At 40.2% G+C, this 21,290-nt stretch overlaps 1 protein-coding gene across 5 annotated transcripts in view; it reads right to left on the bottom strand.

The window, feature by feature from the left end:
• HPS3 (HPS3 biogenesis of lysosomal organelles complex 2 subunit 1) overlaps window positions 1–20,922 on the bottom strand; it is a 37,231-nt gene extending 16,309 nt beyond the window's left edge. For 4 of the 5 annotated variants that reach the window (XR_013335589.1, XM_077765881.1, XM_077765883.1 and 1 more), the window contains exons 1-8: window positions 20,620–20,922; window positions 12,373–12,864; window positions 11,659–11,830; window positions 11,470–11,555; window positions 8,630–8,822; window positions 5,837–5,918; window positions 2,886–3,040; window positions 678–786 (exon numbers count right to left, since the gene is read on the bottom strand). Coding sequence is in view for 4 of the 5 variants with exons in the window: in XM_077765881.1 (XP_077622007.1) it covers window positions 678–786; window positions 2,886–3,040; window positions 5,837–5,918; window positions 8,630–8,822; window positions 11,470–11,555; window positions 11,659–11,830; window positions 12,373–12,864; window positions 20,620–20,836 (1,506 nt within the window). In the remaining variant the exon portion in view is untranslated. The remainder of the gene's footprint in view (window positions 1–677; window positions 787–2,885; window positions 3,041–5,836; window positions 5,919–8,629; window positions 8,823–11,469; window positions 11,556–11,658; window positions 11,831–12,372; window positions 12,865–20,619) is intronic. The other variant, XM_077765884.1, reaches the window with a different exon arrangement.
• Window positions 20,923–21,290: the final 368 nt, after the last annotated feature.

Here is a 21,290-nt window from a genome sequence, read left to right as displayed (position 1 = left end):
GGGATTGTGTGTGTGTGTGTGTGTGTTTTGACAGTTTAAGAGTACAAAAAAGAGAGAAAGAGAGAAGCAAAGGGGTAAAATGTTGACTATGGGTGAATGTGTGTGGAGAATATACAGGGTTTTATTTTTGCTATTCTTATTCTTGCAACTTTTCTGTAAGTTTGAAATTATTTCAAAACAAAGAGTTAAAAAAATTGCCAGTGATGAATAGGCAGCTGTCTTAAAAAAGGAGTGAGATACTCTCTCTGGGCTCCTGCCCCCAGAACACTGCTGCAGATGCTGCAGGACCCTGGGACAATCTGCTAATATTAAAAAAAGAGTGAGACAGGCATAAATGATCTAAGATTTCTTTCAGCTTCATTTCCTGGTTCTCTCTGCTAGGGTTCAAAGTAAAGGTCAAAGGCTATTTATGTTTAGACTGGTTAATCGATCCTCTTAGGAGGGTGGGTATGAATAAGGAAAAGTCTTATTTTAGTGAAGGGAATTTCTACTGGCTCCTCAAATGTCAGAAGCCATGAAAGTGAGAAGGTGAAGAGAGATACACACTCTACTGTCAGACAGAGCTTGGAAGCTGGTTGGCTGTGGCATTCTGAATGTGTGATAATTAGAATCTATGTCTGGTCATGAATTCCACTCTAAGTTTCTACAAATAAGAATTGGAAGTCTGAAAGGAGTACCATTTCTTTGTACAGTTGTACTGGTGAGATCGTATCCACAATATACAAATTCCACCCAGCCTCAGCTACAGGAGATGTTTTAAGCTTAACACTGGTTCCTTTTCTAGAACTAAAAGCAAAACAAAGGACAAGAATTCAAAGATAAGACACAGTATTAATAAATGGCAATTTTAAATGGTAAATATGAGATACCTGAAATGAAATAGCTCTGATGTCATTTTCATTTACTATTTTCTTCAGTGATTAGCTATAAAGTTTATTTATTTATTTTTTATTTTTTATTTTTTTACAAATAGTTTATTTGTAAAGTTTATTTTTATAGAACATTAGTTCTACATGTAGTTCACAAGGCTACATAGGGTTACAGCATTTAACATTCTATAGCTCTCATGTATCGATAAGCCCATTGCTTCTAATTTACTCCACAAAAAGTCTTAAATGAGCAATAAGCTTACAGAACAGGCAAAACCCCTCAAGAGGAAGAGAGGCTAGGCTGTGAAAGTCCCTGTGCCCAGCACCTCTCCTGCATATGGCCTTCATGAGTACAGCATGTCTTCTGCCACAAATCTAAGCAGCAGCTCCAACAGAGCAATGGGCCAAATACTCGGGGATGCTGGGAAAAGGCAGAAGACGCATACAACCATGGGTCTGCTTCAAGCATTACCTTATCTCTTGCTTTCACTATGTGATGCATTTTCTTTAGTATATAGTCTTTTTAAAATGTAAACCTCTGACCTAATAAACTTCCAAATAAATCAAAAAATTTTTAAAATTCGCTTAAAGATAGAATATTTTAAAAATGTCAAATGTGCAAGACTACAAGTTGTTCTTCCTCTTGCCAGAAAGCTTTTATAATCAGTCTGTAAGAGCATTCTGTGCACACTCTAAGTGACCCGTTACCCCAAATCAACCTCTGATTATTCCTGTTGATGGGATGAAGCAGAGGCAAAAAAATTTGAAAAAGAAAAACTTAGGTTAAAAACAAAAACTAGCATTTGGCTGGAAATAAAGTTCTTCCTCGACTTACAATGAGGCTTTGTCTCAATAAATTCATGTAAATTGAAAACATTATAAGTCAAATACACTTAACTAGTGTATCAAAGCTTAGCCTAGCCTATTTTAATCTTGCTCAGAACACTTACATTAGCAATCATCTAACACGAAGTCTATTTTATAATAAGGTGTTGAATATCTCATGTAATGTATTGAATACTGTACTGAAAGTGAAAAACAGAATGGTCGTATGGATAAGAATGGATGTAACTATACCGGGTGCTCACCCTGGTGATCACATGGCCACCTGGGAGCTGCCACTGCCCAGCACCATGGAAGAATATCACACCACACATTGCTAGGCAGAAGAAAATCCAAAGCAAAAATCCAAAAACTCAAATCCGAAGTACAGTTTCTGGTGACTGGGTATTGCGTGCAACCTCATCACAAAGTCAGAAAAATGGTAAGTCAAACTATCCTAAGTCTGGGACCATCTGTACACTATCTGCTTCTCTTCATGCAGACAGATTTCTTTCCTGATTAAATTATGCAAAAGAGAGCGTACAAATAATAATAATAATCATCATCATCATCTCATCCCTATTCTACTAAGTTCATAGAATAGATCACACTGAACAGAAACATAACTAGTCTGGAATTAAGCATTAAACATTATATTCCAAACAATGTAAAAGCAGGACACCCAAGAGTCAACCAGAGATTAGTGTTATCAAAATGCAATTTAACTTTAAGGTAGATCAGCACATCATAAATGTGCTTTAAGGTAAGGGATGTGTTATTAATTTCTTTTGAATTTAAATACCAGAAAATAATATTTGGATAAAAATGTAAACACTGGAAGGTCGGAGAAAAAAGTAATAAAGAGCTGTAGTTTGGATTAGCATTCTAGGCTCTGCCTTTTCTGTTAATTACCCCAAAAAGCATGTTCTTTAACTTGTCTAAAATACCACAGATTTTTATTGTAACTATTTTATATTTCATTTTCTTCTAAAATTCCAAGGTCAATTATAAAGGATCTTATGGAGATCATTAGAATCATCTTTTCTTTCTCTGGAAAAAGAAAGAAAAACTACCATAGACAAACCAATCAAAGTTTTGATTTTTAAAAAGATAAACTAGGACACACAAAATATACTGGTAACAATTCACTCCAGAAACTTTGGCAGGAATGTATGGAAGTGAAGGGATGCTTACAGGGGCCTCTTGGGTGGTTCTCTTCTCTCTGGAATGGCCTCAGGGTCTGCCTTGGTCAAAAGTATGATGTGGTTTTTAAAGTGACAGATGGCTTTTAAGCCTATGAAAAGCTGTATTCTTAAAGCACAGACATCCATACTGACAGGTGGGCAAGCCTAGTAAAGAAAAAAAAAATCATAACTTTAACCAAGGAATAAAGGTATATGAACTTTAATCTTCAAAAATAAGTCTGTTTATTTGATAAAATCCTGCCTAAACTTATGTAACCACCTATTCCATATGTGCCTGCCAAAGAACTCCTCAGTATTTGCTGACCGTGTGAAGACCCACAGAGGTGCACTTGAGCCCCTCACAGTTGTGAGAACTCCTCTGTGGCTTCCAGAGTGGCTCCAGGAATGCAGCTGTGGCTGGTAACCTGCCATCCAGAGAAATCCTTACTAACAGTGAGGTTTGGGGAAATGCCCAAATGTGGTTTCTAGGAAAACTCAAGACGCTATAAAAGGTCATTCTACTTTACAGACAGAACATAAACGGTTTCTTGGTGGATGGGTGTATACAAGAGAAATGCTTGCATGTTCAGATGGCCCCTGACTTTAGCTCTTTAGGTGTAAACATCGCCTGGAATGGATGACAAGCTGGGTGTGTCAGGTAAACTGGAGGAAGTCCTGGCCCTGTAAGGGAGCATTAGTTCAAGTAGAATGGATAAGGTAAGAGACGAGCTGCTTCTGGGAGTTCACAAAATGCTGCTGCCAGACCTGTGCCCTCTCTTGCACTAACACTGTTTTGATTCTGAGTTCATCTTCGTTGTCCCTTTGTACAAAGTGATTGGGGAAACACTTCCATCTATTTTTTCATTCCTAAGGCTAGAGAAGATGGCCTTAGCTAGTGCTGAGGAGCTGGAATCTCAGAGGAAAGGGAGGTAAGATTTGGACCAAATTCTGAGGTTATGAAATCTTTCTCAGACACTGGAGCTCCCTAAGTCTGAGTTAGCAAGAGGGCTGAATGTGTGCTCATTCAGGAGCTATGTAGGATCTCAGAATGGTAGTGTCGCAGGAAGTGGGGAGCCACGAGGCGTGATCATCACTGTCCTTCTCTCTACCACCTTCAAGAGGACTGGCTGGAAGGGCAGCATCCCCTACCAGCTAGCTGCCGGTTTCTCTTATTTTTTATTAAAATTACTTGTTTATTTATTTTGAGAGAGAGAGCGTGCATGCAAGTACAGACAGAGGGGGAAAGAAAGAATTCCAAGCAGGTTCTGTGCTGTCAGTGCAGAGCCCGATGCAAGCTCGAACTCATGAACTGTGAGATCATGACCTGAGCCAGAATCAAAAGTCAGATACTTAACCGACTGAGCCACCCAGCCCCCTTGCCCATTTCTCTTCTTATCTGCCTTCTTCTCTTCCTTGTTCCTTCCCTATGGCTTTAGGAGACTCTGAGAAGACCTGGAACATGATTTAATTTCAAATGCATATTGATCCTACCTCAATCTATTATGTACCCCTAACTCCAGCATCACCACTTATGTAAGCCTATGTCTTTCAGAGGTTTAAAAAACAGAAAACAAAAAAGCAAAGCAAGGTCTGGGGAGAAGCAAGGGACAAAGAATCTGTCAGCTTTCAATTTTTACTAGGGAAATAAACTTTATTTCTAAAATATGCTCTTAAAAAGACTGTGTATTTTAAACACAGGCATAAAGGCATGGGAAAGCTGTGATTCTGCTTTCTTAACAGGCTGAAGGTAGGCAGTATGCCGGGTCAGCAACAGAAAGCTACAGGCAGGCCATGGCATGAAAAAGAACTCAGATCACATAGAATGCTATCACATATCACAATCTGAGTGACAATGATAGGGGTAGAGGACCTCAGACACATTAAGCACTACAAAGTGCTGGCTTGTCAACATAACCATCATGATTAAACACTTATTTTTCCAGGAAAAGGTGTTCCAGGTGCCAGATAGATATTATCTATCTATCTATCTATCTATCTATCTATCTATCTATCTCTATCTCTCTCTCTATCTCTCTATCTATCTATCTAATTTGGGAGTTTCCTGCAGCATGTAGCTTCATAACAAACAAGTAGTTTATACTTCAGAGGTGAAAGAGAATATGATGATATCACATGAATGATCAGTATATTTCTGAGAACAGAAATTCAAGGTCAGAAAATACAGAATTTGGGGGTACCTCGGTGGCTCAGCCGGTTAAGCATCCAACTCTTGATCTCAGCTCAAGTCATGGTCTCATGGTTTGTGAGATGGAGACCCACGTCAAGCTCTGCACTGACAGCATGGAGCCTGCTTGAGATTCTCTCCCTCCCTCTCTCTGCTCCTCCCCTGCTCTCTCTCTCAAAATAAACTAATAAGCTTATAAAAAAGGAAAATATAGAATTTTATCATAAAATTGCGTATCAAGAGCTTTGCAGAGACTAAACATATGACTTCTCACTAAAAATGAGGTTAATGATCTAGCACATCCATTAACTCTTAGATTAAGACTACACAAATACATTATAGTCATATCTGATAGTAATATAAATAACTCATTTTAATGCATTTGTGTTCTTGAACACACTGATTTCTGTGCTGTTTTGTTAATAGCTATGTACTACTGCCACCAATATTTCTGTTACAAAAGAATAAAATTGTAGTATACTATAGTTGTGAAGTACTCTCTCTCAAGTTACACTATAAATATTCTTTACCAAACTTTAAAAGGTATGCACTATACCTAAATTTTGAGTGAAATGTTTTCAAAGTAATCTCAAAAATTGTCATTTACACCATGAATCATGAAATGTTTACTATTTTACATCCAAAAGGTCTATTGCAATAAACATAAGCTTAAGACCTCGAATATTCACCGTCCTTGACCCAAGAGCAAATCTGCAAGCATTTATATATTCCTTTTTGACTTTAAGGTTTTGCTGTGGTCATAAACCAGTTCTAACCTTCAGGGTGGTGTCCACATATGGGTCCTCCTCACGAGCTGCCGCCGCGCTGCACCGCACTGTGAAACACTGCAGGTTGTTGCTAAGGCAGAGGAGAGACACCACTGAGCAAAGCAGAGGCCAATAACCGACATGGCCATAGTTCGGAGGATTTCACAGCGGCGAACAGAACAATGGTGGGAGTGAAGGAAGACGCAAGTATTCGTCAACTGCTGATTATTAGTCTGCTTCTTAACAAAGAAAGAACCTCAGAATACTGTTGAGTGCTTTTAAAAATGTAGAACTGGTCCTCACCTCACCTCTAGAAAGCATAATTTCTAAGAGCCAAATCTAGACATTTTATTTGAATATTCTTGAAAGAGAGACAGAGCACAAGTTGAGGAGGAGGAAAGAGAGAGGGAGACACAGAATCTGAAGCAGGCTCTAGGCTGAGCTGTCAGCACAGAGTGAGACATGGCTCAAATTCACAAACAGTAAGATCAGGACCTGAGCCAAAGTCAGATGCTTAACCAACTGAGCCACCCAGGTGCCCCATGTTCTAACATTCTTTTAAAAATTTTTTTTCTATTCATTTTTTTTTCCAAACATACCAGTCTTCAAGAAACTTTTCAAGATGAACTTACAGGCCAAGATATTTCTAAAATACGTATCTTTTGGGTAAAATAGTATGTAAAAATAAGTTCAACAATACAAGATTCAAATATTGGTGAGGGGATCCTCATTAAGAATGTGAATTTAGGGGCACCTGGGTGGCTCAGTTTGGCTAGGTATCTGACTTTATGTCTATGCAATCAGATAAAGATGATAGTCTTTTTGCATCAATATTTTGGGACAGAAATTAGTATTTTATTTCTTCTTTTTTCCTCTAGGTTTTCTTTAGTTTCTAAGATGGTGTAGTTTCCTAGGTTCTTTTGCATCCTTGAAGATCCTTCTATTCCTTCTCTCTCTTTCTAAACATGACCTTCACCAGAGTTTAGTTTAGTTTTCCAACTACTTTTCTCTGCTATACACTCTTGGGGCTCACGCTCACTGCTTTGATAATCAGCTCTTTTTTGATGGTAATAAAACATCTCCGTTTTCCTCTCTTTTCTAATTTTCGGTCCTATGTCTAAAAGCCTACTTAACATTTCCCCTTAATATTCACTAAGTGCCTCAAACTCAACCGCCTACATTAAGCTTCTCTTTTGCCCCCACACTGCACCAGCCTCCATTCTTTCATAAAAGCAGGCTCAGGTGGGGTTTTCTATAGCTCCTCCATTCCCACCGTCCCATCCGACACCAAGTCTTGTCATTCTCTTGCCAAGGCCTCTCGCATCCATTCTTCCTTGTCCTCTCACTGCTACTGCCCTGCCCAAATACAGCCCCTCGTTATCCTTGCCCTACCATTTCAGTAGCTGATTCATCTATGTTCAATCCATCCCCCATAACAGCCACCACTAATTTTCCTAAAGCAATGCTCTTATTATATCGCTGTCTTGATCAAAACCTTAAAAAATTCCTTAATTTTCAAACCCCTGGGATCTCTCTCAAGCATTATTTGTAACATTTCTCTGCATTTCAGCTTCTTCACAGCTAAAGGACGTCACTATGTGCAACATGATGGAAATGGAGACTAGCTACTTCCACAATATTCATTTAGGAAAACACACAATAGCATTTCTCCTTACACCAGACAACGGGAGGAGAGGCAGCAACCACAATACGAGTAAGTAGCAGAATCTCCTGGTGAGTTCTATGCTGACTAAATATACTCTCTGTGGCTTCTGATACTACCACTCAGTTGAAAAAAAAGTTAAAATTACTGTTCTATGCAATTAATTATTGGATGCTCCCGCAAAACTAGACATAGCCTTTGTTTATAGTCTTCCCTGTATCTATAATGCCTTTCTCTTCTAATCTACATCTGTCAAATTCTAACTAGCTTCTCTCACTTCAAACACAAAAAACTTTCCGCATGACTCAGCCACAAGTAGGTTCCCTCCTTCCAGTGCCTATGCCACTTTCACAAAGGCTTAAGACATTTTTCACAAATCTCCTAGTGTTTGTGCCCCATGTATGTGTCTCTGACCTTCTCTTATGCTACTGTGTTAGAAAGCAAATGGTGTATCTTATTCACAGTTGCTTGGCTAGAGGGCCCAATGCAGTGGCTTGCACATAATCTAAGCTCAAAAAACAGGAAATAGAACTCAAACCACCAGTTACTGCTGAGATTAAAGGAAATGAGATAAAAATCCTGCTCAGGAACCCAGGTTACATGCCAGCATATCAGGGTAAGGCTACTCAAAAGGCATCTGCCACCCATTAGCCACATGACCTTGTCCATTCCAACCTCTGGATTATTTCCCCATTTGTACTAATCAGAGGGTGGAATCAGGTAGTCTTTCTAGCTCCCTCACAGTTCTAAGCCATTATGAAATAGCTCGACTCATACAGAAAGGATAGGACAGCGGAGTAAAAACAATTAGGAAATCTAAAAAGAAATCTAGAGATGTTCTGACTGGCTCCACTGACTTTTCACTAAAATTCTCTATGAAAATTTTTCCTCATGAAGACCTGTATACCTCCTTACAAAGACCCCTATCCAATCTAAGAAAATAAAACAAAGGCAAAACCAGAATCCAAATCTTTGGCATTGAAAATGTAAGTATGGGCCATCAAAAGACAGACATACCTCATTAGTTTATAGTATTATAAACGATTTCACACAATTCTCATTTAAAGATTTAGGAAGCATGTCAGGAATTTACAGAAGAGTAAGGGACTCAAAGGCTAGCAAGTGAGATTGTAACATACCTTGTAATGACATGCAAAAATTGTGGCGTGAGCACTGCCTGCTGAGACTTCTCAGGATACTGGTAAACTGACATTAATTCAACAGATTTGACAACCATGTAGAGATATCCCACATGAGGTAATGAGAAAAAACAAAAGAGACTCAGCAACTCTTTTTCCTGAGACAATTTTTTTCTATCTGAAGTAGGAGAACCTGCATGAAAAAAAATGGGGGAAAAATACCATGAAACCAGAAAATAAAGGGAATCAATAGCTTCACTTTTTGAAGTAAAAAAGTCTATCAGTGGATAACCAAAGAGTTGTTTAGGGAATGCCAGTAAGAAATGAATTCTTGGGGCACGTGGGTGGCTCAGTCGGTGAAGTGTCCGACTTCGGCTCAGGTCATGATCTCATGGTTCATGAGTTCGAGCCCCGTGTCAGGCTCTGTGCTGAGAGCTAGCTCAGAGCCTGGAGCCTGTTTCAGATTCTGTGTCTCCCTCTCTCTCTGACCCTCCCCTTGCTCATGATCTCTCTCTCTCTCTCTGAAATAAAAAAAAAAAAAAAAGAAAATTCTTTATAGAAGAATGCCAGTAAGAAATGAAAAGGGAGTGATATAATTAAAATATCACCATTTTGCAACCCCTAATAAATGAACAGATCTAGGTAATAATCATCAATGCTATTAACATCACAAAAAGAGTCAACCCGATACCAGGTATGTTCCAACATAAGTCAGCATGACTTGTGCTACCAAATCCTCATCTTTGCAATCATCACCATCAACATCATCATCTAATCAAGACTAGGTCTAGACCAGCACTGTCAAAAGAAATATAACATGAGCCACATATTTAATTTAAAGTTTTCTAGGGGTGCCTGAATGGCTCAGTCGGTTGAGCATCCAACTTCGGCTTAGGTCATGATCTCATGGTTTGTGGGTTTGAGCCCGGCATCTGAGCTGTCAGCACAGAGCCTGGAACCTGCTTCAGATTCTGTGTCTCCCTCTCTCTCTGCCCCTCCCTCACTTGCACTTTGTCTCCCTCTCTCTCTCTCTCCCAAAAATAAACATTAAAAAATTTTTTTAAAATCTTTTAAAGTTTTCTAGTAATCACATTTTAAAAAGTAAAAAGAAACAGGCAAAATTTTAATAATAGTCAACAAAAAAATCAATGAGATAGTTTATATATATATTTCTGTACTAAGTCTTCAAGGTATGGCATGAATTTTATACTTAACACCATATCTCAATTGTGAATAGTCACATTTCAGAGCCCAACAGCAGCAGGTGACTAATGGCTACCATACTGAACAGTACAATTTTAGATCTAACTACCAAATCACAGTGAAATACTGGAGATACAGGAACATGTTGAATGACACTGTGGGGAGTCAATCAGCAAAATTCAGATTATGGGAAATTCTATGGCATTAATCCAACTTCTTGCTCAATCAACTGCAAAGAAAAGAGGGAGAAAAAGGGAGAAGTTGACCCTCTAGCACAGCTATGGGCCCTGTCTGGTCTCCAGCTTTGTCTAACAACCCCCTCTCCCTTGCACTCCTCTCCCAATCTTGCTTCTCTCAGTTCCTCAAATATAAGATTCTCCCTCCACCACAATTCCTTTGTTGCTTCCTCTGCACCAACCCTATCCCCAAGTCAGCCCTGATTCATTCTTCAGATCTTCTTTCTCAGGAGGCCTTCCCTGACCCATAGATGAAGTTAATATCTTTGTTACAGGCTCTCAAGGCAGGGCTCTTTTTCCACAGAGCACTCATTTCAGTGTGTAATAATATACTCCTTTTTGTGATTGTTCAGTTAACATCTGCCTCCCCCCACTCCCGAGATAGTCAGCTCCACGAGTGCAAGTAGTTTACCTACTATTGTTTATTACTGTTCCCTAGTACTCAGCCCAATACCCAACGCAGTAGGCAGTCAATACATGTTTGCTAAAAGAAAGAAAAAACTAAAGGAAGGTTATGAACACGTTTAATCAGAATAATATTTATATCGTTCTCTAGGCAAGATCCAAAGATGTTAAGCAGGCCAAAACTACGTACAAAACCCAAGGGCAGGGGCGCCTAGGTGGCTTAGTCGGTTAAGCGTCCGACTTTCGCTTAGGTCATGATCTCGCGGTTTGTGGGTTCGAGCCCCGCGTCGGGCTCTGTGCTGACTGCCAGCTCAGAGCCTGGAGCCTGTTTCAGTCTGTGACTCCCTCTCTCTCTGACCCTCCCCTGCTCACACTGTCTCTCTCTCTCTCCTAGAAATAAAAAAAAAAACACTAAAAAAAAAGTTTAAAAAAAAAAAAACCCAAGGGCAATTCTCAGTCTTGGCTGCCCATTAGGTTCCAGGGGAGCTTTTAAAAACTACAGATGCCCAGGCACCATCGTTGACTAATTAAGTCAGAATCTCCAGCATGTGGAGCCTGGGCATCAGTATTCTTAAAAGCAGCCAAGCAAACCCCATGTTCACCAAGGCTGAAAACCACTACTCTGAATGAATTTCCATTCAGCCCACATTTTTCCACCTTGTTCATAAGGCCATCATAAGGAGCTCTGCCAAATACCCAGCTAAAAATCCGCTAAACCCCAGCTATAAAAAATCTCCAATTTCTCTTTTTGGGCCAAGTAACCATTTCAAAAACAGAAATGGGTTTTGTTCCTCACATCCTCTCCATGGCTTCTCCTAGCAGATACTGCTTCCCTTTGCAATGCTCGCAGGAGCACTGCTTCACAGTATTTGCTAAAGAGCTTGTTTAAGGCCCCAGGGAGATTCAGTAGAAGAACCTAACGTATTACCCACAGCAGCCTCTCCTCCCAGCTCAGAGCCTTGTCACCTCACTGCACTGTAGCACTGCCATACTTACCTGTTTGGTAAATGGGTAGCAGCTGAAGTGAGTGCAGCTTGATGTCATCAGCTAAGACAAGGGATGAAATATCAGGAGCAAAACGTCTGTGAGTTTAAAGAGAGAGAAAGAAGGAGAGATCTAATTTCCGTGTACTTCTAAGCAGGTTAATGTATATTAAACGGTAATGAATAAAAAGCTTTTGAATACTTATAAAGCAGGTGCTGAACGTGGTAATATTTTATGCTTTTATCAGCTAATCCAGTTGACTCCAGTGTAACAGATATTCCAGACTGGCTACTTTTTTCACCAAGAAGTTCCATGGGCTTTTGACAGATAACAAAATCATCTGACTCAAGCTGCAAAGTTTCATTACTGATGCCTTAAAAAATAAAATTTAAGAAAAGAGTTTAATAGCTCCAAGTACTATTTGCATGAAAATTAAATTTCACAACACCCTCATATCAATTAAATAGACATATAGTAATTTTATTTATTTATACACACAGACATCTCATATATTTACAAGGCACTACAGTTTTGAAAAGCCTAAGCACTTCCTCATTTATTCCTCACAACTGATGAAGTACAACAGGATATTATCATTTCAATCTTATACATGAGGAAATTGAAACTCAAAGATGATATTCCTAATCCAAGGCCATTTAACTTGTAAGTATGAGACCTGGGGCTAGAAACTCCTCAGCTCTTCCATTGTATCTGTTGACAAGTATATACGGAAACACACAGACATCCTATAGAGTAAGATACGGGCAGCCAGATCATAAACCCAATTCCCATGTATTAAGAATCTATAAATAATGTGGCATAAATATACACACACACATACACTAGAGGCCTTCAGAGATTGCCAGAAGGGTATTCTTTACACTGAATATAAGAAAGCAAGCTAAATTCATTTACCTTCTGTCTGTTTCCCAGAATTATTGGTCTTATGTGGCTGGTAGTTAACACTCTCTCCACTTTTAGGGTCTGATTCCAGTTTCACGATTAAGACTTCTAAGTCTGACATGAGAGCAACATAGCCAACACAAAAAGAAATTTCAACAGGAATGATGTTATCTATGTGTATAATCAAAGAACGTTCAAAGTCTAATATTGAGAATTCTTCACTAATGATCTGATACTTCAGACTAAATAAGACTAACTTATTTGAGCAACCAACAAGAAGGTCTCCTTTCACAGGGCAACAGGAAATGCACACGGGGGCCTCAGAGAGCGGCATTTCAATAATAGACATCTGGTCTCTGAAGCTGTCGCTGAGGGGTGCCTCCACTTTATGTCCAACCATTCGGATACACACGCGACAGTTTTCAGTCCTTTTACTTCTCCAGTTCACATACACACGTAGAAACGCAGCTTTGTTTTTCTCTTCAATTGCTGCCAAATAGTCTCCTGAGAAGAAAGTAAGATTACACTCAGAATGTGTAGTTAGAAACAACCACCTACCTTGTGCCATGAAAAGGAACTATTAGTGAATTCTAATGTGAATGGTTGAATTAAACATTGACTCAAACAAAACCCTAATCAATAGGATCTTAGGTATATGTATGTGTGTATATATATTTATATATTTTTAAAATGTTTTTAATGTTTATTTTTGAGAGAGCGTGAGCAGGGGAGGGTCAGAGAGAGAGGGAGGGTCAGACAGAGAGGGAGACACAGAATCCAAAGCACGTTCTAGGCTCTGAGCTGTCAGCACAGAGCCCAACGCGGGGCTCAAACTCATGAACTGTGAGATCATGATCTGAGCCAAAGTTGGATGCTTAACTAACTGAGCCACCCAGGTGCCCCCCGGAACTTAGCTATACTTTTTAACTGACATTAGGCATTTTGGTTCTGAAATAAATCTCTCCCCATTATGTCTTAAGATAATCCATTAGTGATACATGTAGTTTACATAGAAATTTTACAGTTTTCTTTATCTTAGCTCTGAATCTTTCCTGTAGCTCTGAACCCCCCTTCCCACAAGTCACACCTTCATGTCAACACTGAGAAACAGGATAAAGCTGAACATATTGAATAAAACTTAAATCCAAGTTGATTTCCCCTCAATTGTTGATTTTATTATATTTTTTAAATAATGTTGTAGTTATTCTCTTTTGTGAGAAATCAAAGTGGTAAAGAGATGCAAAATGAAAAGCCTGAACCCTCCCCTGCAGTCCAATCAGTAAGGAGCCAGTGTTAACACACACAGCCTGGTACATGTCCTTCTATAATTTTCTCAAATACACATAGATCACAGAGTAGTGTTTTATCTTTTCTTTTTTTCATCAAAATGGAATCACTGAATATATTTAACAATCTACAACTTCTAAAAATTACCAGTAAATCTTTGCCTTAGGTCAATGGGTAGCTAACATCCTTTTATTAAAAATTATCTGCATATTGGATGTATACCTGTACCGTAATTTATTTAACAATTCCCCTATTGATACATATTCAAGTTTTTCCAGTTTTTCTGCCACTATACTTCATGCTGTAATAAACAGTCCTATACCTATTATTTCAATGGCATAAATTTCAATGGGGTTTATTTCAATGGCATAAATTTCAGAAAGTGAGAATACCGGGCCAAAGGACAGGTACATTTTAAATTTTAAGATATTTCCAGATTCAGGGCATCTGGGTGGCTCAGTCGGTTAAGCATCTGACTCTTGATTTTGGCACAGGTCACAATCTCACAATTCGTGGGTTTGAGACCCACATTGGGCTTTGTGTTGATTGTGCAGAGCCTGCTTGGATTCTCTCTCTCTCTCTCCCTCTCTCCCTGCCCCTCCCCCACTTATGTGTGCATGCACGCACATGCAGATTGTCTCTCACACACACACAAAATAAATAAACTTAAAAAAAACCCAACTTAAAAAAAACCCAACTCAAAAAAAAAATATTGCCAGATTCTATCATAATTATGTAACAGGAATTCATGTTGCCAGCAGCACTGTTTGAACATGCCTGTTTCCCCATATCCTTACTAGCACTGACTCAATGTGATGGGGAAACATGGACTCTTAGGGTTATTGTAAGTTATATTTTCCAGACCATTTCTAACACTGGCCATCTTCTCCTATGCTTATCAGCCATGTATAATTTCTCTTCTGCAAATTATCTACTTTATTAGGATGTTTGATTTGTTTTTCTTATTAAGAAATAGCAGCTCCCTGGGTAAAAGTGATATTAATCTTTTGTTGCTCATGAATAGCAAATTGTTTTTGGTAGTCTATTCTTTGACATTTGACTTCACTTATGGCATCTTTTACCACAGTAAAAACAGATATGTATGTAGTCAGATATGTATCATTTCCTGCTTGGACTCTGAACTTCCTAATTTGCTTAAACAGTTTCCTATGTCCTCCAATTATATAGTTCTACTCTTACATGTTCTATTTTAGCAGCTTTCCAACTTAAATTTTTAATCTTTAGAACTTTGAGGTGGAGAAACATCAAGGTTTTTTCAAATGTAGAATCTACTATTTACTATCATTATTTGCTAAATAAGCCCTTTTCCAATGAACTGAAACTGAAACGCTGCTGTTAGCATAATGACTTCCCATGGACACACGCAGCAAGCAAGCAGCCCCTTTCTGCAGACACTCACTGGGCTGGCCAGGTCCCCTCCTCGTCCAAAACGAGCCAACCTTCCAGACAGGCAAGATTTCTCCTGATGCTGGTTCCTTTGATACCACAGAAATGGAACCTGTACCTGTTCATTCCCTGGCTATCTTGGCAGAACGCCTAAATGTGCCCTGCAGCCTCCATAAATTTGCTCACTCTATTCCAGAGAAGCTGTTTGGATAGAGTTGGGTTGAAAGATGCCTTGTAGCCTCCATCTTCCTAGAATTTCTTCAGTAAATGATTTTGGTTTTTTATTTTGTTTTTAGTTTATTTTGAGAAGAGGAAGAGAAGGGGGCGAGGGAGGGAGAGGGAGAAAGAGAGAGAATTTGGGGGAGGGGCAGAGAGAGAATCTCAAGCAGGCTCTGTGCTGTCAGACATGGGGCTGACATGGGGCTCTATCCCACGACCTTTGAGATCATGACCTGAGCTGAAATCAAGAGTCTGATTCTTAACTGACTGAGCCACCCAGAAGCCCCTTCAGTAAATGATTTTTAAAAAGCATTTTACTGTGGTAAAATATACATAACGTAAAATTTACCATCTTCACCATTTTTGAGCATGGGATTCAGTGGTATTAAGTACATTCACACTGTTGTGTACCAATCACCATCATCCATCTCCAGAACTTTTTCATCTTCCTCAAAACTCTGTATCCCTTAAACAATAACTTCCCATCCTCTCCACCCCCAGACTCTGGGGGATGAATCTTTTCATCAGTTGATGGACATTTGGGTTGCTTCCACTTCTTGGTTCTCATAGAAAATGCTGCTATGAACATTGGTGTGCAAATACCTGCACAAGTCCCTGCTTTCAATTACTTTGTTTCTATACTTCCAGAAGTAAAACTGCTGGATCATGGTAATCCTATGTTTAATTTTTTGAGGAACACCACACTGTTTTCCACAGCAGCTCTACCTGTGGGGTTCCAATTTCTCCACATTCACATCAACACTTATTATTTTCTTTCTTTTTTTAAATAACAACCATCCTAATGGGTGTGAAGTGGCATCCATTATGGGTTTGATCTGCACTTCCCTGGTGATAATGATGTTAAATCTCTTTTCAAGGGCTTGTTGGCACCTGAGGAAATGCCTATTTGCCCATTTTTGAATTGGCTTTTGTTGTCGTTAAGTTATAGGAGTTCTTTATATATCCTGGATATTATCCCTTGTCAGATATATGCTTTGCAAGTATTTTCTTCCATTCTGTGGACTGCCTTTTCAATCTATTGTTGATGTCCTACTGTCTTTAATAGATGCAAAAAAGTTTTAATTTGGTGATATCCAACTTACTTTATTCTTTTGTTGCCTGTGCTTTGCATATTCAAGTAAGTAAATGAATTTTAAAACCAAATATATTTGTTTAAAACCAAGAATATTAGTTGAATAAAATTATTTGTGCATCTATAAACATATACCTATTTCACTGATAGTCTATATATCTTTTATATAGAATCTCCAAATTGTAGATAGTGCCCATACTGTTTTATATGTTTTCAGATTAATAACTTGTTTTATAAATAATGAACTAGAACTTGCTAAGTGTGTTTACCTGACAAGCATTATGATCAGAGATTAGAGTTTTCTCAGTTAATCCTCACAACAAACCTTCAGGATACTACCTCATTCTCCATTTTACAGAGACTCCGACAAGCTAGGTAACTTGCCTAAAGCAACACAGCTGACAAATGATAGAACTGGGACTTAAACCTGGATCTGGTTAGCTCACAAGCTGGTGCTCTTTCTCTAATAATGCTATTCCTCAAAATGTTAAAAAAGAGATCAAGTCTAGAGAAGTCTGTGGAGGTTAACAGCTCTTTATGAAAGAAAGAAACTAAACTCTTTTTTAATTTATTTAAACAGACAAAAACAGTTTGCCTATTTCTCCCACTGCCCCTACCAAGTAACTTTGTTTTTATTCTACTTTTAGATTCTACATATTAAAAATCATATTGTATTTGTCTTCCTCTGTCTGACTTACAAACTTTTTATTTTTTTATTTTTTTTTTATTTTTATTTTTTTTATGTTTTATTTATTTCTAGGAGAGAGAGACAGCGTGAGCAGGGGAGGATCAGAGAGAGAGGGAGTCACAGACCGAAAGAGGCTCCAGGCTCTGAGCTGGCAGTCAGCACAGAGCCCGACGCAGGGCTCGAACCCACGAACCGCGAGATCATGACCTAAGCGAAAGTCGGACGCTTAACCGACTAAGCCATCCAGGCGCCCCGTGACTTACAAACTTTTTAAAGTATTATATGTTCAGGACTTTATTCTACTTATTTTACAACAGCTCTGTCTCCGTTAAGTAAATTAGAAAAATGTTCTCATATTTATTCTTTTTTTTAAACGTTTATTTATTTTAGAGAGAAAGAGAGAGACAGAGCACAAGCGGGGGAGGGGCAAGAGAAATGGAGACACAGAATCTGAAGCAGGCTCCAGGATCTGAGCTGTCAGCACTGAGCCCAGCGCTGGGCTCAAACCCACAAACTGTGAGATCATGACCTGAGCTGAAGTCTTAACATTTAACCAACTGAGCCACCCAGGTGCCTCTCTCGTATTGATTCCTAAGCTAAGAGTCACTGATTTTTAAAAATAAGAAACTTCCTGGTTAACACTACTACAAGATTACGGAAAAGGCAGCACTCCTATGACAAAACTGACATCAGAAGGCAAAAGTAATATACGACGCATTAGATTATGTTTTATGGCTTTAGAAAAGTTAAAAGACAGCAGGTCTTGGCAGGGGTGGAATGGATAGATTCGTATAATACACTTGTGCTAAAGAACAGGCAATGACGGCCATGTGGTCTTGTCCTCCCTGCCCTACCGCCTTTGACACCCCCAGAACAAGTGTCTAACACCAGAGCTCCCCACACAGCATGTAACTCTGGCTACCCGGTCTTTCTCCTTGAGAGCAATAAGTTCTCATGTCTTCCTCACTTCACACAGAAAGTCTAAATTAAGTTTTCATTACTGATAATGATGTAAAGGACCCCAAAATTTCTGTCCTTCAAAATTTCTACCTACTTTCTTTCTAACACCCTCAAATTTTAAAAATGGAGAATAGCATCCGGTAATTAGAGATTAAAAAATGAAAATATTTTCTACTTGGGTAAGAGAGCTGCAAAGCACTTATAGTAAATATAAATGGCTGATATAAAATTCACTCTGTTTGACAGGGGGAGATTTACTACAGAGATTTGCTAGGCACTTAGAGCAGGAATCCCCATGTCTAAGTTATTGTGAATGAGAAGAAAGAGACCAAAAGGAAAAAGCTGGAAAGTGGAAGACAAGTTATCTGGATATCAGCATAGCTGGGAGTCAGCTTTGTGTAGATTAATAGAAGCTGTACCCAGGGATTGTACCGTCTTCTTGAAACTGAAGACTGAAAGTTACCCTTGAGCTATCTGACCCATGCTAAGGCCATACATACCACATGACTCCTGAACTTTCTTTAGGACAGCCAACTGGTTTACAAAAACATCTTTGTTGGGGTGCCTGGGTGGCTTAGTTGGTTAAGCGTCCAACTTTCACTTAGGTCATGATCTCGCGGTTCGTGGGTTTGAGCCCCACGTCCGGCTCTGTGCTGCCTGCCAGCTCAGAGCCTGGAGCCTGTTTCAGAGTCTGTGACTCCCTCTCTCTCTGACCCTCCTCTGCTCATGCTGTCTCTCTCTCTCTCTCTCCTAGAAATAAATTAAAAAAATTTTTAAAAAATTAAAAAAAAAACAAAAAACAAAAAAGTCTTTGTTTTTCAAGGCCTCATTAATCAGGTTACCATGCTACTTGCTGCTTACAGCAGCTTGTGTGGCTCTAGGTCAGTGGTTCTCAATCTTGACTAAATATTAGATCCACCGCAGTGCTGGGCCACGCCCCTGGAAACTGACAGTTTCTCTGAGGTTATGAGCCAGGCATCAACATTTTTTCAAGTTTCCCCCAGGTGATTCTGATGCACAAGTAGTGACATCCAAGGGTCCCCAGTATCACCATTACTGACAGGTAAGAAAACCAGAGGTTTATATCATGCCTGCCACTTCCAATTCTAGAATATTGATTTGGAAGAATAGATCAAATCATGTAAATATGTCTGTCTCTCTGTCTCTGTCTCTGCCCTGTCTTTCACACACACACCCCACACCTTGCAACTGGTGAGTTTGAAGGTGAGAACGTCAATGCTTAAAAGTGGAGCTGGATGAGGAAAACTACCAATATTGAAAAATGATTAAAAGAAAGATTTCAATAGAAATACCAAAATCAGAATCTGCTGCTGATAGAGGACATACAGATCTAATGAGTGGTTTTCAAACAAATCTGGGGACCAGTGGGGGCTTCTGTTGATGTCTTCACTAGTCAAAAGAAAAAATAACAGCATAGTAAGTTGCTCATAAAGCAAAGACCTCCAATGTTTGAGGCTGCTTTTTCTTTTATGGTTGCAATAAATAGTTGGGCTTTTCGTTTTTAAAAATATGTATCTTTACTTGGCAAAACGAACAGTCATATACATCATACTATGTACCATACCCCATAGTTTTTTACTGATCCACAAAATCCCAATGTCTGGAAGTCACTTATCTAGTAATTCAACTTTTTTTTAAAACAGAGACCGAGACCCAAAAATGTCTATAAACTCACACCCAACCAGTTGCAGACCCACTAGGAATGAGAAAGAGATCTCCAATCCTCCAAGTTCATGCTCCCCACTTCAGTAGTAAGCCCCTGAGCCATAAGCTTTTCTACCATAAATACTGCCACTTAGACATTTACACCACTCTTGAAAAGCAGGAATCAAACTTAAAGTGTATTATTAAGCAGTTAAAAGAATCCTATGGCAAATCCTTCTATAATCTAAGTACCACCTATTTTTAAATGTTAGATTTTTCTAAAATAGAGGTGTACCCACACAGTACCTGGTATAATCTCTTGGTGCTACTTCACATTTCGGTGGAAAAAGGGTAATGGATACTATTACACTGGTTTTTTTTGGGGGGGGGGGGGCGGCCTATGACATGAGTTCACGTACCTAGACTTAAAACCCAGCATATAATGTCAGCTTTCAAAACCCGACAAGTGGATAAAGGTAAAGATGTAAAAGGAGTGGCCATGAGTTGCCATATTTATTGAAGCTGGGAGTACTGGGGTGCAGGATACTATTCTCCCTACTTCTGAATGTGTTTGAAATTTTCTACACTTTTGAGTTTGGGTTTTTTGGAGTTTTATTGTTTGTTTCTAAGTGCCTGGGTTGAGTGGAACCCAGTCACGAAACCTCGGGCCTTTCCAGTGAGCAAGCGAGATAAGGGGCAGTCAGTGCGGCAACCCGCCTCCCCCCCAACCCCCCACTAGAAGCAGGCGCTCAGCTGCGGTTGCCATGACTACCACCGCGCGGCCCTGAGCACCTTCAGCAATCAGCCGCCCGACCCCCAACAAGTTCCGGGAAGCACTAAGTCCTCTCCCCACTCAAGAGTGCCGCCCGGGACGCTCGATCCTCTAGGAAGGAGGCCCCAAGCCGGGGTCTAGGCACCCCGTGGCCTCGCCGTTACTCACCGGCCTCGCTGTAGGCCAGGCACAGCACCCTGCCCAGCGTGGAAAAGGCGCATCTCGGCTGGCACAACTCCTGTCCGGCCACTGCGAATGCCTCAACCTTGCAGCCTGCCGCCACGAAGAGCGCGTCGCGTCCGCCGCCGCAGAACCGCTCGGGCTCCAACTTGCAGGGCACCACCTGCTGCGACCCGAACGGGTGCAGATTATACAGCTGCACCATCCTGCCGACCCACTGCCGGGCAGCGCGGCGGTGCCGGCTCCAGCCTGCACGCCCCGCGGGGCGCCGGGAGACCCCGTGCCGCTCGCCGAGGCTGGACCGCTTCCGCCAGCGATTGCACAGAGCCGAGTCACGTGAGCTCCACCCGGGTCGCCTGCGGCTCCCCTTCTTAAAGTGGCTGCTACGGGGCGAGGGCTGGGCTGGGGAGGAGTCGCCTCCGCCCGGCGCGCCCTAGCCCCCACAGGCCTCTGGTTCAGGGGCTTGGACCCGGCCGCCCTTTGCTGGCACAGTTACGCGCTGCGCGGTTGACGGGCGCAGAGACTTCAGTGTGACTTAGAATGTGCTTAGCAAAAGAAAAAAAAATTTTTTTTTGCTAAAGAATCGTGGACGTCACCTAGTAAACTCCAGATATTTGACAAAAGATTAGTTTGAGCCCCAGAGAATGGAAAGACTAGGG

The sequence above is a fragment of the Crocuta crocuta genome, unplaced genomic scaffold, assembly GCF_008692635.1.
Source record: "Crocuta crocuta isolate KB4526 unplaced genomic scaffold, BGI_CrCroc_1.0 scaffold54, whole genome shotgun sequence".
Lineage (NCBI taxonomy): Eukaryota > Metazoa > Chordata > Mammalia > Carnivora > Hyaenidae > Crocuta > Crocuta crocuta.
This window is presented reverse-complemented; position numbering and strand designations above follow the sequence as displayed.